This window comes from Macaca fascicularis, chromosome 8 (assembly GCF_037993035.2).
Source record: "Macaca fascicularis isolate 582-1 chromosome 8, T2T-MFA8v1.1".
Lineage (NCBI taxonomy): Eukaryota > Metazoa > Chordata > Mammalia > Primates > Cercopithecidae > Macaca > Macaca fascicularis.
Window position 1 is genome coordinate 7,766,379 of NC_088382.1, and position 18,335 is coordinate 7,784,713.

The following is an 18,335-nucleotide window of genomic DNA, read 5'->3' on the forward strand; positions in this document are numbered from 1 at the left end:
CCCAAATGGCCATTACAGGGTCTTCTCAAATAAAAGGAGAGTTTCTTCCTAAGAGAGTTTTGCTGCTTCCCCTAGAACATAGGGATGAATGTCATTGTCATGGTGACATTTTAATTTTTTTTTCCTTGTGAAACTTCACTTCTTTTATACAATCAAATGATATATGCTTCCAGGAACCAGGAAATCCACTAATTTATTCAAAATAATAATGTATACATGGTGAATAGTAAATGACTAAATAAAGGCAGAGTCTCACTGTCCTGGCATCAAGGTAGGTGAGTGTGACTGAGTTGGACAATTACAGGATTAGACCCCATCTTGATTTAAATTTTGGACGTTTTGTTGATTATGGTGATTTTTTCATGAATATTATTTTTGTAAAAATCTATCACATTATGAGATCATCTGTCTTAAGTATGGAATATATTAATGCTTACGTTTTATACCTGAGGCCAGAGCCTCCCTCGCTTCACCCTAGTCCTGGCTCTGTCATCACATCTGGATAAAATCTGCATCCAGATAAAAATGCTTTTACTCTAACAAGGGCTGGTTACTTTTTTCAATCTTGAGATTAGGAAAGACAATGGATTATTTTGGACCGAAGGCACATTTTCCCCGAGGTCGATGATATGCACATTTAGTAGAGAGTCAATGTGAAGAAATAGAGAGCTTCTTCTGCATGTAGGATACACCCACGGAGTTCATGATTGAAGGAACAAACCCTCCCAAGGAGAGAGAGCAGGGCCAGGGAGCCATCCTGATGCTCCCCCTTAAAGTTGATGTGTCTTTCTTCTTGAGGTTTGCTCCCCTCTGCTTGTGTCCCATGTTGTATTGTCCTCATTTAATTGTGCCCTCCAAAAAACTTGTTTTTAGGAGCATTTACTTGGATCCTATTATGTTTGTATGTAAGGAAACTCTTGTACAACTGCATTTTGCCATCCAATTTGTGAAATAGCTTATGAATGACCAGCACATAAATGAATAAGACAAAGTCCACACCAGTAGAACTCTCAAAGTTAAATGGAGAATTAAAAATTCATGCACCTCTGTAGGAGGTGTAACTGATAAGAAATCTTAACCAGAAGAAGGGAGTCCTTGTGAAGAACAGAGGACTGGGCATCCCCTCCCTTGGCAGATCCACTATGATTCCATGAGGGAAGTGGTCTTTGAGTTGGGCTTCTTTTTTATTTAGGGAAGATGTGGGGTAGGCGAGGGCATGCAAGGGGAGGGTGTAGGAGGAGCAAAGCACATGTTCTAGGAAAATGCTGGGAATAACAGGGGAAGGTCAAGGGATCCAAAAAATACAGATGCCTATGACTCTGGAAAGCACTCCAAGCCCCGCTGTGGCATCCCTGACCCCTGCCTGGAGAGCAGAAAAGGATGTTCCAAGGATGTTAGAGATTGGCCTGCCCAAACCAGCACCACACCATGATCACAATGACTAGGACCAAGATTCCGTAAATCTGAACACCACAGTTTAATTTTGTTCACATGTCGCACATCTCTGATGAGGGATCCTTTTCTGAATCCACATCAGTTACTGCAACTTCTTGGCCTCCTCATGGCTTTTTGCAGCATTTTATTGCAGAGACACCACAGATGCCGATATGTTTATACCTTTTAGGGCAAAAGCCTGGATGACATATGGCACCACTCCTAAGGCAGGTAACAGGATTCCTTATATCACCAAAAACACCTAACAGGAAAAAAACACACAAAAAGAGCAAACAGCGTGTTAGAACTCAAAACTCAGATTGCAAAAACACAAACCCTGTGTCATTATTGCCTTGAGTAAATCCACAGTGGGCTTCTTTCCCAAGCCTGGGCTTTTCCATCATGATAACGCGATGTGAGTTAATCATTTGGATGGAAGTTTCTGACATTGAAACTGGAACTGCTGTGGTTTGGAGGATGTTTGTTTTTGTCGAATCTGATTGTGAAAGACCCTGATCTCTCCTGAGTGACTGGGGCCTCCGGGTGGGGTCTGGTAGGAGCTCGGCAACGTTCTCTTGTGACTTCAGCCCCACCACAAGTAGATAAGATCAAAGCCACCCTACCTCTGTTTAACACATAAGTCAATAACCTTTTGCTTTTCAAATCATTTAGTCTGTTAAGTATTTGATTTGAGATGGAATAAAAAGCTGAAACTCACAGGAATTGTTTAATGTGAAATCAACACCACGTAACTTAGAGTTGAAAACCACAATTAACCGTAGAAATAAACTTTTGTAATGGCTTGTTTCTAATATCTAAATCCTGGTTTCAATCTCATTCTTCTTTGTTTATCCCTCCCTGCCTCCCTGCCTCCCTCCCTCCCTCCCTCCTTGCCTGGTTCCCTCCCTGGTTCCCTCCCTCCCTCCTTGCCTCCCTCCCTCCCTCCCTCACTGCCTCCCTGCCTCCCTCCCTTCCTTCATGATACTGTCCTGGGTATTGGAAAATTTGAGGTCTCTGGAGCCACTCAGAGCCCCGTTCTTCTCAAAAAACCCAGGACTCATAAATAAAATTGGTAACATGAGGTTTTCACAATAAAATATCTATGTGATTAATTGTTTTAGGTCTTAGTCTGAAATTTTCTTTTTCCCTCTCTCCATCCTTCCCTTCCACTCTCCCTCTTTTATCCTTTCATGGTTTTTATTTTATTTCCATAATATCAAGGAGAAAATGAAGCTTAGGCATCCCGGTTAAGAGTTGCTTTCCATGGGCCGTCTCTGGACTGTGAACCTGCGGTGGCCTCATGGCAGGGACTGTTCTCAGGGCCTCCAACTGGAAAAGTCCTAGGGGCAGAGTGTCTGCAGCAGTAGCTCCTACAGTATAGGCTGGGCCTTAAGATTATCTGGAATTCTCTAGGTTGCAGTATCTACCCTTTCAATATAAAAATTTAGAAAATGACATTCTGGACTACTTTCTTTAGATAAAATCAAAATTTCTGACTTTTATTTAAAAAGTCACCTAACAGGTTTCAACCACAGTCTTAGCAGTTGTAGCATGGAAAGCAGTGAGGAGATGAGATTTACAAGCTACTGGGCTCCTTCATATTGGCTCAGAAGAGAGAGTGAGGTGTCCATTGGGTTCTCCAGCTCCTTTTCTATTGAAGGAAGCAATGCTTGGTTCAATTAAATAGGGCATTCAGTCTACTCTGTCTAAAATCGTGGGTAGAAGAAACGAAAGAGAGAGAAAGAAAGACGTGCTCTGGGGAGAGAGGGATAAAGAAAGAGACATAAAAGAGAGAGAGAGAGAGGGAAGAAGAGAGAGAAGCAGGAGAGAAGGATGGAGGGGACAGAGAGAGAGAGAGAGAGGCAGGAGAGAGAGGGATGAGGGAGAGATAGGTGGAAGGGAATGAGAGGAGACAGGGAGCCTGTACCCCATTCTTCCATTTTTCCAACCTCCCATTTCCCTGGCCCACCTCACCTGGAAGAGGCATCAGGAATATGAAGAGGAACGAGAAGAGGAGATACAGGACCTTCATGGCTGATGGCTGGGAACTTCACCAGGAGCTGAGTCTGGGGAAGACACCGAGCCGTCCACCTTATAAAGGTCCTGGCCCGTGGTCACCGGGTAGAGTTCAGAACTGGTATTGGCTGCAACACTCATTACAGGGATTAGAATTCAACCACTTTGGTGAGTCAGAGAATGGTCCTCAAAGAACAATGCACACGCAGGAGATCTTATGCAAATTTGGACTCGGGAAACCCCAGAAAATCCCTTCCTCCTGCTCTTGGGACCAGAAAATTCCTCTTATCTTGTGCCACTTAAAATCCAGTGTATGAATGGAGTGAGGGGCTGCACCTGTCTCACAGGGGAACAAACTCAAAATCAGGGCCAGTAACCTGCCACTCACCTGCTGCCCACTCTGTGAGACGCCCTGTTTTTCCTGAGTGTTTGTGGGCAGTCTCAGGCCAAATTGAGAGCTCTTTCCATCTCATTCTATCCATTGCTGGAACATTCAGCTCCTGGGGCTGATACAAGGCTGGCTCAAACCCAAGGACCCTGGAGGGACTCAGGGCTTCTGGCAGCACCAGGAGCATGGTGGACCCCGTCCTCCCAGGTGATCCGAGCTAGTGAAATTCATGTGAAAGCTCCCCTGAAACTCCCCATCTTCCCCCCAGGACAGAGATGAGGCAGATGGGTGCCCGCTTCCTTCCTCTGAGAAGGAGAATGGGAGGGTGGGATTCTGACTACATGTGTCCCCTCAGAGTCCACCTAGGCCCGGGCCAGGAGGTGGCCTTTGGCCCACAGTTGAATTCCTTAGGCTCACGCCGTCACTCAGGGAAGGTCAGCTCCACAGGACTTCAGGGCTCTGGGAGCCAGGCTTTCTCTGCTTTCTACAGACGTCAGCGTGAAGGGAGCTCACTGTTGCTGGGATTTGGTGGAGCGGCACGGAGTGGGGGTGCAAGGCCTCCACATAGTCTCCTTGTTGGTGATGGGACACACTTTTGAAGGAGCCCGATGTTTTCAGGGCTGTGTGAAGTCTCTGAGGTCTCTCAGGACCCTGTCCTTTCTCCGCAACCCAGAGGAGCAATCGGCGGCCACAGGCAACGGACAGAGCCCTGTGCCGGGCCCTCAGGAGAGGACTTTTCTCGGGAAAATGAGTGGCCTTCATCCTAGTTCCTCCCTCTTTGGCTCTAAGGGCAGTTTGAGAAACAAGCAGGCCCCAGTGTCCGTGTCTGTGATGTCTCGGCAGTGCAGCTGTGACAGAGCCATGGGGACGATGAGCCTTTACTCATGGCCTGCCTGGTCTCTTCCTTTAAAATGTCAGGTTCTGAAGAACCCTGATTCCTGTCAGGCCAGAGGTGGATTTAAAGGAAGCTGGTAATGATATTGTGTGGCCAAGATACTTAATGACATTTTTATAAAAGGAAGTTTCTGGACCTAGTATGGTGGCTCAGGCCTGTCATCCCAGCACTATGGGAGGCAGAGGCAGGTGGCTCACGTGAGGTCAGGAGTATGAGATCAGTTTGACCAACACGAAAAAACCCTGTCTCTATGAAAAATACAAAAATTAGCCAGGCGTGGTGACTTATGCCTATAATTCCAGGTATTTGGGAGTTGAGGCATGGATATCGCTTATGACAGAGCAAGACTCAGTCTCAAAGCAAAAAAAGAAGAAGGTTCTGACGGCATATGCAAAGAGAGGGCTGGGTCAAGTGCTGTCAGAACTGCTAAACAAATATGCATCCAGGGCTGGAGCTCAGTCACCAGGGAGTCACTCAGATTGTCAGGAGTTTGTCTCCCTGTGTGTTGAGCAGGCTGGAATTGAGGGGCAGACTCATTCATTCCTGACACTAAAACTATTTCTTCCTAGTGAAGAAAGCATACAGAGAAACGGAATAGGAAATAAAACCTTTATGTGCTCTGCCTAAATTAATAATTTATGGCCTTTGTTTTTTTGGTATATTTGCATGTCACCTTTAGAAAGTAAGGGGCAGCCCTCACTTGCTGCTGATGACCTGCCTCGCCATGAGCATGTCCTGCCACCGCCCCGCAGAAATGCTTCAATGACCCACAGTCTTGTGCCAGATGAGCCCGGTGTCCAGGGTACTGGCTCCTCATCTCACTCGGACTGATGCCAAAGATGTACAATTTGGTGCCAATGTCCGAGCCTTAATGCTTCAAGGTGTAGGCCTTTTAACCGATGCTGTAGCCTTATAATGGGGCGAAAGGGAAGAACAGTGATTACTGAACAGAGCTGGGGAAGTCCCAAAGTAACAAAAGATGGTGTGACTGATGCAAAGTCAATTGACTTAAAGGATAAATATAAAAACCATGGAGCTAAACTTGTCCAAGATGTTGCCAATAACACAAATGAAGAGACTGGGGATGGCACTCCCACTGCTACTGCACTGGTACCCTCTCTTTCCAAGTAAGGCTTCCAGAAGGTTAGCAAAGGTGCTAATTCCAGTGCAAATCAAAAGAGGTGTGACGTTAGCTGTTGATGCTGTATTCGCTGAACTTAAAAAGCAATCTAAATCTGTGACCAAACCTGAAAATTGTGCAGGTTGCTACAATTTCTGCAAATGCAGACACATTGGTAACATCATCTCTGATGCAATGAAAAAGGTTAGAAGAAAAGGTGTCATCACAGTAAAGTTTGGAAAAACGTTGACCGATGAATGAGAAATTATTGAAGACATGAAAATTTGACAGAGGATATATTTCTCCATACTTTATGAATACATCAAAAGGTCTGAAATGTGAATTCCAGGATGCCTATGTTCTGTTGCGTGAAAAGAAAATTTCTGGTGTCCAGTCCATTGTAACTGGTCTTGAAATTGCCAGTGCTCACCGTAAATCTTTGGTCATAATTGCTAAAGACATTGATGGAGAAGCTCTAAGTACACTTGTCTCCAATAGGCTAAAGGTTGATCTTCAGGTTGTGGCAGTCAAAGCTCCAGGGTTTGGTGACAATAGAAAGAATCAGCTTAAAGATATTGCTGCTGGTGGTGCAGTGCTTGGAGAAGGGGACTGACACTAAATCTTGAAGATGTTCAGCCTTGTGACTTAGGAGAAGTTGGAGAGGTAACAAGGCTCCAATTGAAAAATGTATTCAAGAAATCATTGACCAGTCACATGTCACCACTAGTGAATACGAAAAGGAAAAACTGAATGAACAGCTGGAGAAATTTTCAGATGGAGTAGCTGTGCTGAAGGTTGGTGGGACAAGTGATGTTGAAGTGAATGAAAAGACAGAGTTACAGGTGCCCTTGATGCTACAAGAGCTGCCGTTGAAGAAGGCATTGTTTAGGGAGGGGGTTGTGCCCTGCTTTGGTGCATTCCAGCCTGGACTCATTGACTCCAGCTAACGAAGATCAAAAAATTGGTATAGAAATTATTTTAAAAACACTCAAAATTTCAGCAATGACCATTGCTAAGAATGCAGGGGTTGCAGAATCTTTGATAGTTGAGAAAATTATGCAAAGTTCCTCAAAAGTTGGTTATGATATTATGTTGGGAGATTTTGTGAATATAGTGGGAAAAGGCATTGTTGACTCAACAAAGGTAGTGAGAATTGCTTTATTGGATGCTGCTGGCATGGCCTCTCTGTTAACTACAGCAGATGTTGTAGTCACAGAAATTCCTAAAGAAGGGAATGGCCCTGGAATGGGTGCAATGTGTGGAATGGGAGGTGATATGGGAGGTGACCTGTTCTAATTCCTAGAGTAGTGCTTTACCTTTATTAATGAATTGTGACAGGAAGCCCAAGGCAGTGTTCCTCACCAATTGTGACTTCAGAGAAGTCAGTTGGAGAAAACGAAGAAAAGATTGGCTGATGTTTAAGAAACCACTATAACCATTGGCTACTTGTTTCAGCTGACAAAATCTATCATGGTTTACAGCTATCATTATCCATGCCTACGGATAATTTATTTTCTTTTTTGGATGAAAAAATGTTGTACATTCCTGATACTGGGTACAAGAGTCATGTACCAACGCACGGCTTTCAACTTAAATCACGGAGTCATTTTTACTACTGTTCTGTTCAAATCAGGACTTCAGTGCTTGCCACCACCAGATGAGAAGTTAAGCAGCCTTTCTATGCAGAGTGAGAATAGTTGTGCTCATAGTAGAGAAACACCCAATTATGTGACAACTTTTGTGTAATAAAAATTTGCTTAAAGTTAAAAAAAAGAAAGTAAGAGGCAAACATCATGATACTTCACGGTAATTATCTCAGCATGAATCTCTTAAATATGAGGGAAAATTCCCTCATCAAGCACAATACAATTTATACATCTTAAGAAAAGAATTCTTCGATATTATTTATTATCTTGTCAATATTTCACATTTCTCCAGTTGTTCCAACTATGGCTTCATGGCTGTTGATGTTTCCGGATACAAGTTAATCTAGATTTGCTTATTGAATTAGGCTGTCACATCTCTTAATTTGTTGAGTAGATATTCTTAAGGAAATGTCATGGTACTATGAGAAGAAGCTTACTGGGGCTTAGAGTTTGAATTAAGGGACTGATTCCCATCTTTTTCATGTGTGGCATCACTCCTGATTGATACGTTCTTAATGACTCCTATGATTAGCATTATTATTATAAAAGTAATACACTCACATTTAAAAACTCACCCATATCAGAGAGTGAATTTTTTCCTATACAGCAGTTCCAATCCCAGGAACCACCGATAGCATTGTGGTTTTATACTTGTTGTCCTCTCTAGATCTCAGTACTTTTGTGAGGCCTTGTTAGAGAAGGAGGTAAAATTGCTCTGAAATAGGAAAGTCACTGTGACATGCAGCGCCTCTGTGCCCGTGGGGAAGAAGCCACCAGGGCTATGGTAACATGGGCCTGGTCGCTCAAGGACAGCTGAGCTGACTGTTCCCATGAAGATTCCAGTGGTTGCAGCTGCTTCTTTTATCTTGGCACAGCCCAGTGAGACTCCTTCACAGCTGTGCACATCCTAGTGATGAAGTGTGTTTGATAAGGACCAATAGAGGGGCATCTTTGTTTTAAAGGATGGGTTATTATCTTGTTTCAGCAAGGAAGACTGTCCACTGGCGGAACCATGGGGTTCTTCACCAAAACCAGAGATGCGGCAATTCTAGGATTTGGAGACATGTTAAGATATAAATGACTTTTTTTTTTTAATTAATGAGCTAAAAGCAAAGCCAGATTGTGTATAAAATGGGAACCAGCAAGTTTGACTGATAAATAGACTCACTGTGCTGTCTTTTAATGGAACATGACCCATGCTGTGTCCCTGTACCTCTTTCTGTCACTGGGGAGAGAATTTCAGGCTGTTTCTTTGTGGCAAAATGGTTCACTTCCTCAGGCAAGAGTGGAAACCCTCATTCCTATAGATAGGCTCCCAAAAAGCAAAGCCTCTCGTATCTATGATCTAGAAAACAAAATTTCTGTGCATTATGTCCTCAATGTTAAGTAACAGAAGCAGTTTTACTGGTTCTCAATTCCGGAGGCAGGGCCAGCTTCGTGGGCTTGAGGGCAGGGCAGTGACACAGGGACGTGCTCTCAGAAGGGCCGGTGCCTGGTGGCAGGCTCTGCTGATAGCCCCCTGACTTCCTCAGTTTTTTCTGTGAACTTGTGTTTTGTAAGTGAAGCTCACTGAGACAATGGAGCAGGCACATGGGCAGAGTGGCTATGAGGGGAGACAAGGTGGGCAGGCTCAGGCCCAGGGACATGAAGGCCACATACTAGAGCTTGATGCCCTGAGCATAGACATTCTTGGAGTAGCCCAGGCATGTCTGGACCGGGATGGGAGGTGGCAGCAGCAGCCGCCGCAGTGTCCTCAGCCCTGGGGTGAAAGGAGGGTCTCTGTGTGGAGGCAGCACCAACACCTCTGTGCCTGTGCATTCTCAGAGTCATCCTTGGAGCTTCTGCACAAATACTTACCCCCTGACTTGAGCACCAAGACAGGAACCATAGGAGCTCAGATAGCAAATTGGGAGGAGAGAATCACAAAACAAAAGTGTGCCTGTGGACATGGCAATAGAGTATACCAGGGATAGAGTATACCAGGGATAGAGTAAACAAGCGATAGAGTATACCAGCAGTAGCATATACCAGCGATAGAGTATACCAGGGATAGAGTATACCAGCAATAGAGTATACCAGGGGTATAGTATACCAGCGATAGAGTATACCAGCAATAGAGTATACCAGTGATAGAGCATACCAGGGATAGAGTATACCAGGGATAGAGTATACCAGTGATAGAGTATACCAGGGATAGAGTATACCAGCGATAGAGTATACCAGCGATAGAGTATACCAGCGATAGAGTATACCAGCAATAGAGTATACCAGTGATAGAGCATACCAGGGATAGAGTATACCAGGGATAGAGTATACCAGCGATAGAGTATACCAGGGATAGAGTATACCAGGGATAGAGTATACCACTGATAGAGTATACCAGCGATAGAGTATACCAGGGAGAGAGTATACCAAGGAGAGAGTATACTATGGAGTTCTTGGAATTCCTCAGAGAGTTTAGAGTTCTTCAAGTAATTATCCAAGGGACAGAAATAGAAATTAAATTAAATTCCAGTCATGAAACCTCTGATGGGACGGGCATGGTGGGTCACACTTGTTATCCCAGCACATTGTGAAGCTGAGATTTGAGGAATGTTTGAAGCCATGTGTTGGAGACCACCCTGGGCCGTATACTTAGAGCCCATCTTAAAACAACAACAACAACAAAGATTAGCTGAGCACAGTGGCACATTTCCCTAGTCCTAGCTACTTGGGAAGTTGAGGAAGGAGGATCACATGAGTTCAGGATTTTGAGGCTGCAGTGAGCCATGGTAATCTCTGGTCAACAGACGGAGACCATATCTCAAAAAAAAAAAAAAAAAAAAAAAAAAGAAAGAAAGAAAAGGAGGGAAAAGAAAACTTCCGATCAATCAATTATTAACAAGAAGAGCAATTTTAAAAATAAAGTTCTTCTTGTTGTTAAAGATACAACAATAGAATTCAAAAACAAGAGTTTTGAATAAGTTACAAATCATGATGCCACATTTGGTCGGCTGTGGGCCTCTGCAGCTTACAGACCATGTCAGAAGATGCATCCAAATTCCACTGGAGAAATTTACACTTAAAATTAAATTCAAACTTCCATAAAACTGATTTGCTTAAAGAGTTTAATCCTTTGAAAAAAATAGATCCACAAGAACCACCAGCTCCAGATATACTAAAAATTTGTGTCAAAATAATTTATCGCAGTGCTGTGAGAACTTAGATAATATTCCAGAAACAGTTGCTTCAGCAGATTCTTTTCAAAAGGAAAAATGAAGTTGTTCAAGGCATAAAGTTTGATGACCTCATAAATTAATTGACAGAAACGTTGGCCAGAAAATTTTTTTGATTTATCGAGATCCAATTAATAAAGTATTACTATTTATTCTATTAAAACTATGACACTGATTTCTGGTGGGGATTTATGTGATTCTGTTGTTACTCTTCTATAAATATTATCCCTATTACGTTTTTCAAATGATAAAAAATATTGGCTTGAGAAAGCTGAATATCCTCCCGCCTTTCATGACACTTTCTTCTGCTGTTCTTCGAACAAGGTGCCCTGCATGTCCATTTTGCACTGAGCCTTGGGAATTTTGTAGCCAGCCCTGCTGTGCTCATTTTTATACAAGTTATCTCCTTTGATCCTCAGGAACAAACATGCCAGGGCGGTATTACCCTGGTTTACAGAGGCAGGTCCTGGAACCTAGAAAGGTTAGAGGACATATTCAAAGTCACCTGGCTACTATGTGGCAGAGATGCAATTTGAAATAAAATCCCCCTCTCTTCAAAGTCCATATTCCTTACCACTGCCACATGGTGTCCTGATAACCTCCGCTCTTCCTCTTCCTACAACCCCAAATCTACAGTAATGCTCTGCCTAAGGCCAGAGTCCATGGAGCTACTGTCAATGTCTCTCATCTTCTGAGCTGAGTACTGAGTCCAGAGCCTGGCCTGATCTGCAGGAGGTGAGGGAATGAGCGCACAGTTACTGCCACCTGTTGGCGGCTCGTCTATCTGACCCTGAAACGCAGATTAATCTCAGTTTCCTGCCTGCCTGAAGCCTGGGTGTGCACCTGAGACTTCTAGTAATTTCCCTTAATGAACCTATTGAGAGGTCTCACAATTTTATGCATTCTCTCAAGCAATTAGCTTTCTTTTATTTATTTTTAATGTTCTCTTTTGTGTCCACATTCTTTTTTATTCACTCGTTTTCCTATTTACTTTCAGCTTCATTCGTTCTTTTTTCCCCCCAGGGTTTTTACAGTGGAATATTAGATTGTCTATTTCTGAGCTTTTCTATTTCCCATTATAATAGCAGTTAATGTTATAAATTTCCCTCCAAGCACTGCTTTAGCTGTATTGCCACAAATTTTGGTATGTTATGTTTCCATTTGCTGTCATGTGAAAACATTTTTAAATTTCTCCTTTGACTCATTAGAAATATGTTGAGTAATGTCCAAATATGTGGGGAATTTTCCAGCTATTTTCCTTTAATCACAGTTTCATACATTCCACTGTGGATAGACATTGTGTTTCATATGATTTTAAATTGCTTTGATTTTTTGTTTCTTAGACCAGTACGAGCTCTCTTAGATAATATTTTAATGCATTTTACTGTTATTGGGAGGAGTGTCCCGTAAAGCTTAAATAGGTCGCAATGGATGATACTGTTTTTCAAGTCTTCTCTATCTTTATTTATACTTTTCTGCTAAAAAAAAAAAAAACCATTTCAAAGAAAAAAGAGTTGAAATATTCATTTTTTAAAAAATTTTTCTAATATGATACATCTTTTTTAATTTATTTTTTATTATTTATTTATTTATTATTATTATACTTTAAGTTCTAGGGTACATGTGCATAACGTGCAGGTTTGTTACATATATATACTTGTGCCATGTTGGTGTGCTGCACCCATCAACTCGTCAGCACCCATCAACTCGTCATTTACATCAGGTATAACTCCCAATGCAATCCCTCCCCCCTCTCCCCTCCCCATGATAGGCCCCAGTGTGTGATATTCCCCTTCCCGAGTCCAAGTGATCTCATTGTTCAGTTCCCACCTATGAGTGAGAACATGCGGTGTTTGGGTTTCTATTCTTGTGATAGTTTGCTAAGAATGATGGTTTCCAGCTGCATCCATGTCCCTACAAAGGACACAAACTCATCCTTTTTTATGGCTGCATAGTATTCCATGGTGTATATGTGCCACATTTTCTTAATCCAGTCTGTCACTGATGGACATTTGGGTTGATTCCAAGTCTTTGCTATTGTGAATAGTGCCGCAATAAACATACGTGTGCATGTGTATAATTTATAATACTTTGGGTATATACCCAGTAACGGGATGGCTGGGTCATATGGTACATCTAGTTCTAGATCCTTGAGGAATCGCTATACTATTTTCCATAATGGTTGAACTAGTTTACAATCCCACCAACAGTGTAAAAGTGTTCCTATTTCTCCACATCCTCTCCAGCAGCTGTTATTTCCTGACTTTTTAATGATTGCCATTCTAACTGGCGTGAGATGGTATCTCATTGTGGTTTTGATTTGCATTTCTCTGATGGCCAGTGATGATGAGCATTTTTTCATGTGTCTGTTGGCTGTATGAATGTCTTCTTTTGCGAAATGTCTGTTCATATCCTTTGCCCACTTTTTGATGGGGTTGTTTGTTTTTTTCTTGTAAATTTGTTTGAGTTCTTTGTAGGTTCTGGATATTAGCCCTTTGTCAGATGAGTAGATTGCAAACATTTTCTCCCATTCTGTAGGTTGCCTGTTCACTCTGATGGTAGTTTCTTTTGCTGTGCAGAAGCTCTTTAGTTTAATGAGATCCCATTTGTCAATTTTGGCTTTTGCTGCCGTTGCTTTTGGTGTTTTAGACATGAAGTCCTTGCCCATGCCTATGTCCTGAATGGTACTACCTAGGTTTTCTTCTAGGGTTTTTATGGTATTAAGTCTAACATTTAAGTCTCTAATCCATCTTGAATTAATTTTCGTATAAGGAGTAAGGAAAGGATCCAGTTTCAGCTTTCTACTTATGGCTAGCCAATTTTCCCAGCACCATTTATTAAATGGGGAATCCTTTCCCCATTTCTTGTTTCTCTCAGGTTTGTCAAAGATCAGATGGCTGTAGATGTGTGGTATTATTTCTGAGGACTCTGTTCTGTTCCATTGGTCTATATCTCTGTTTTGGTACCAGTACCATGCTGTTTTGGTTACTGTAGCCTTGTAGTATAGTTTGAAGTCAGGTAGCGTGATGCCTCCAGCTTTGTTCTTTTGACTTAGGATTGTCTTGGTGATGCGGGCTCTTTTTTGGTTCCATATGAACTTTAAAGCAGTTTTTTCCAATTCTGTGAAGAAACTCATTGGTAGCTTGATGGGGATGGCATTGAATCTATAAATAACTTTGGGCAGTATGGCCATTTTCACGATATTGATTCTTCCTATCCATGAGCATGGTATGTTCTTCCATTTGTTTGTGTCCTCTTTTATTTCACTGAGCAGTGGTTTGTAGTTCTCCGTGAAGAGGTCCTTTACATCCCTTGTAAGTTGGATTCCTAGGTATTTTATTCTCTTTGAAGCAATTGTGAATGGAAGTTCATTCATGATTTGGCTCTCTGTTTGTCTGTTACTGGTGTATAAGAATGCGTGTGATTTTTCCACATTAATTTTGTATCCTGAGACTTTGCTGAAGTTGCTTATCAGCTTAAGGAGATTTTAGGCTGAGACAATGGGGTTTTCTAAATATACAATCATGTCATCTGCAAACAGGGACAATTTGACTTCTTCTTTTCCTAACTGAATACCCTTGATTTCTTTCTCTTGCCTGATTGCCCTAGCCAGAACTTCCAACACTATGTTGAATAGGAGTGATGAGAGAGGGCATCCCTGTCTTGTGCCAGTTTTCAAAGGGAATTTTTCCAGTTTTTGCCCATTCAGGATGATATTGGCTGTGGGTTTGTCATAAACAGCTCTTACTATTTTTAGGTACGTTCCATCAATACCGAATTATTCAATGGTAATTGTTAATTTTTAAATTTCTTCTCTTAGTTCTATTAATTTCTTTTTAAAGACTTTGAGATTCTCTTATTAGGTGCACACTAATTTAATAATAATAATATCTGTTCTTGGTGATTTAACAACTTTATCATTGGAAAACATAGCCTCTTTACCAGTAATAATACACCTTGCTGTAAAATCTACTTTGATTTATAACCAATTAGCCAATACAGCTAATTCTGTTTTCATTAGATTAATGATTCTGTACTATAATTCTTTCCACTCCTTTACTATCAACCTATCTTTGTCCTTATATTTGATAAAGACATTGGGTTTTTATAGACAGCATGCATTTGGGTCTTGTTTTATACTACAAGTTTGCTACTGAGGAATTCTCTTAGTTTTGTTGTTGTCATTAGAAAATGCTTGGCCTTCCGCATCCCCCTCTATGCACACAAATAATGTCATCTGCTTGGAATGAACCTAGTCTACCATCTCTCAGTCAAGGACACCTGGACATTAAGAAATTCACCCAAGGCCGGGTGTGGTGGCTCACACCTATAGTTCCCAACACTTTGGGAGGCCGAGGTGGGTGGATCACGAGGTCAGGAGATCAAGACCATCCTGGCTAACATGGTGAAACCCTGTCTCTACTAAAAATACAAAATAATTAGCCAGGCATGGTGGCAGGCCCCTGTAGTCCAAGCTACTTGGGAGGCTGAGGCAGGAGAATGGCGTGAACCCAGGAGGCAGAGGTTGCAGTGAGCCGAGATCGAGCCACTGCACTCCAGCCTGGGCGACAGAGCGAGACTCCGATCTCCTTAAAAAAAAAACAAAAAAACAAAAAACAAAAAAAACAAAACAAAGAAAGAAATGAAAAGAAAATGCCTTTACTTATTATTGGAATCTGTGTTTAGCATTGATCTAGAAATGTATTTTTGCTTGTGAGGGTCCTATGTTGACATAGTTTTCTTCATTTGGTACTTAAATATGTTACTTTATTTTTTGTACTTGTGTAGCAGAGTCTTATCTCAGCATGTTTTTAAGATTTTCTCATTATTTTTGATTCAAAACAATTTGATTATTTATGGTTTGGCTCTGTGTCCCTACCCAAATCTCATCTGGAATTATAATTCCATAATCTCCAGTGTGGGGAGTGGGACCTGGTGGCAAGTGTTGGTCATGGGGAGGTGATTTCTGCCATGCTGTTCTCATGATAGTGAGTGAATTCTCAAGAGATGTGATGGTTTTGTAAGTGGCAGTTTCCTTCTGTGCTTGCTCTTGTGCTCTGTCTCTCTTCTTCTCTCTTCCTCTCTCTTTTGTCTGACACCATGGTAGACTTGCTTGCTTCCACTTCACCTTCCATCATGAGTGTGAGATTCCCGAGGCCTCCTAGCCATACTTTCTGTTAATCCTGAATAACTGTGAGTCAAAGAAACCTCTTTTATTTATAATTATCCAGTCTCAGGTAGATCTTTACAGCAGTCTGAAAATGAACTTGCGTAATTATGATATACTTGTTCTGTTTTTTTTAAAATAATTATTCTTCTTGGATATCTTTCAGTACCGAATTTGTATGTTTCTAGTCTCACGACATTAATAAAAATGGGCAATTATTTCATTAACTTTAGGCTTTCTCCCGGAACTTCTCTCTGCCTTCACACACACGTAGGTGCTGGATTGCTTGATATTTCTATGAAGTGCACTGTTTATTTTTTATCCAGCCTTTTATTTTCTCCCTTTGCTTCATTTCCTCATTTGTTTGTGTTAATGTAGACTCAGCCTTACTGATCCTTTCTTCTATGCTGTCATATGTCATAAATCCAATTCAGAATATTTTTTGTTCACATGCTCATTTTGTTTTATTGCTGGAAGGTCCATTTTGAACTTTACATGTGTTCTTCCTCATCAAAAATGTTTACTCTTCAGCCCTTGACATATTTTTAACTTTTGTAATAGATCCTTTACATTCCTTTTTCTAATCCCAGTACCTTTGTCATTATTGGGTTTGTTTTTACTGAATGACTTTTCTCCTAGTTATGGGCCATATTTTCCTACTTCTTTTCATGCTTGGAAATTTTTGATTGGATTAGGTATATAATAAAGCCTATTTTATTTTTTAAAATTAGGAAACAGGGTCTTCCTCCGTTGCCCACGCTGGAATGCAGTGGTGCAATCTCAGGTCACAAAACCTCTGCCTCATTGATTTTAGCAATTCTCTTATCTCAGCCTCCTGAGTAGCTGGGACTACAGGCCTGTGCCATCATGCCCAGCTAATTTTTGTATTTTTCATAGACATAGGTTGGCCTGGCTGGTCTCGAGCTCCTGTCCTCAAGTGATTCACCTGTCTTGGCCTTCCAAAGTGCTGAGATTACAGGCATGAACCGCCACGACTGCCCAGCTTAAATTGCTGAATAACAATTTTGGTGTTCCCCCCCCCCCAAAGAATGCTAGACATTATTTGTTTCATTTTTGGGTTTTTATACATTAGTTTGTTTGTTTCAGGAATGGCTTGAAAATGTCTTGGAGCGGTAGTTGCAGAATAGTTTAATCTAGAGCTGACTAGCACCACTACTTGCTGATGGCTTTCTGAGGACTCTGAGTTCTCTCCACTTTACTGTGGAGATGAAGACTTTTCAAGACTTGTCTGTCTTCCTGAAATTGCCACTCCCTCCCTCCCAGAGTCTTCACTTTTTTTGGCCTAGGGAAGTCTTAGCCCAAGTGCGCACACATCATAACATAGCCCAAGAGTGAAGGCATTCTTCTTTTCTACGACAGTCAAGATCAATGCATCTTTCACTGGCCCACTCTCTGATATGTGCACTGGAAATTGGGGTCTGATACAGGTTGGATGTTTGTACTCTCCAAATACTATGTTGAAATGTAATCCCCAGTCTTGGAGTTGGGACTTGGCAGGAGGTCTCTTGGTCATTGGGGTGGATCCCTCATGAATGACTTGCTCTTGTCCTAATCAGTGAGTTCCTTATTTGAGTCATGGGAGATCTGGTTGTTTAACACAGTGTGGCACCTCCCCAACTCTGGCTCCTTCTCCTGACTTGTGATACTCCTGTTCCCCCTTCCCTTTCCTACCCAGATGGAAGCTTTCTGAGGCCTCAAAAGGAGCAGATGCTGGCACCATGCTACTCATACAGCCTACACAATAGGGAACCAAAATACACTTCTTTTCCTTATGAACTACCCAGCATTAGGTATTCCTTTATAGCAGTATAAACAAACTGACACAGAAAATTGGTACTGTTCAGGGGTATTGCTGTAAAGACAGCTGAAAATATGGAAGTGGCTTTATCACTGGGTACTGGCAGAGGCTGAAAGAGTTTGCAGAGCCCAGCAAAAGATAGGAAGATGAGGGAAAGTTGGAACTCTTTAGAAACTTGTTAAATGTATGGGACCAAAGTGCTCATAGAGATATGGACAGTGAAGTCCAGGCTATCAGGTGTAAGATGGAAAAGTGGAAGTTATTGGGAATTGGAACAAGGGTCACCAGTGTTACACCCTAGTAAAGAGCTTGGCCTCATTGTGTCCATGTCCTAGAGATTTATGCAAAGTTGAACTTTAGAGTGATTACCTAGAGTATTTGGTCTAAGTAATCTCCAAGGAGCAAAGTACTCAAGATATGTGGCTGCTTCTACAAGCTTACAGTGAGACACAGGAACAAAGAAATGATGTAAATATGGAACTTATATTTAAAGGGGAAGCAAAGTATAAAAGTTTGGAAAATTTGCAGTCTAGGAATTTAGTAGAGAAAGAAAAAGCATGTTGAGAAGAGGAATGTAAGTGGGCTGTGGAGAATCACTTGCTAGAGAGATTCCATGACTGAGAAGGAGCCATGTG

General features: G+C 41.8%; 1 protein-coding gene and 1 pseudogene across 1 annotated transcript; one reads left to right on the forward strand and one right to left on the reverse strand.

Annotated features, from left to right (window-relative positions):
- Positions 1–1,453: 1,453 nt before the first annotated feature.
- Positions 1,454–3,502, reverse strand: LOC102124095 (defensin beta 4A-like). The gene is made up of 2 exons (XM_005562564.5): positions 3,409–3,502; positions 1,454–1,696 (listed from the first exon to the last, which is right to left on the reverse strand). Exons 1-2 carry the CDS (start codon positions 3,464–3,466, stop codon positions 1,560–1,562), a joined length of 195 nt encoding a protein of 64 aa, XP_005562621.3. The 5' UTR covers positions 3,467–3,502; the 3' UTR covers positions 1,454–1,559.
- Positions 3,503–5,487: 1,985 nt separating this feature from the next.
- Positions 5,488–7,149, forward strand: LOC135964387 (60 kDa heat shock protein, mitochondrial pseudogene; annotated as a pseudogene).
- Positions 7,150–18,335: the final 11,186 nt, after the last annotated feature.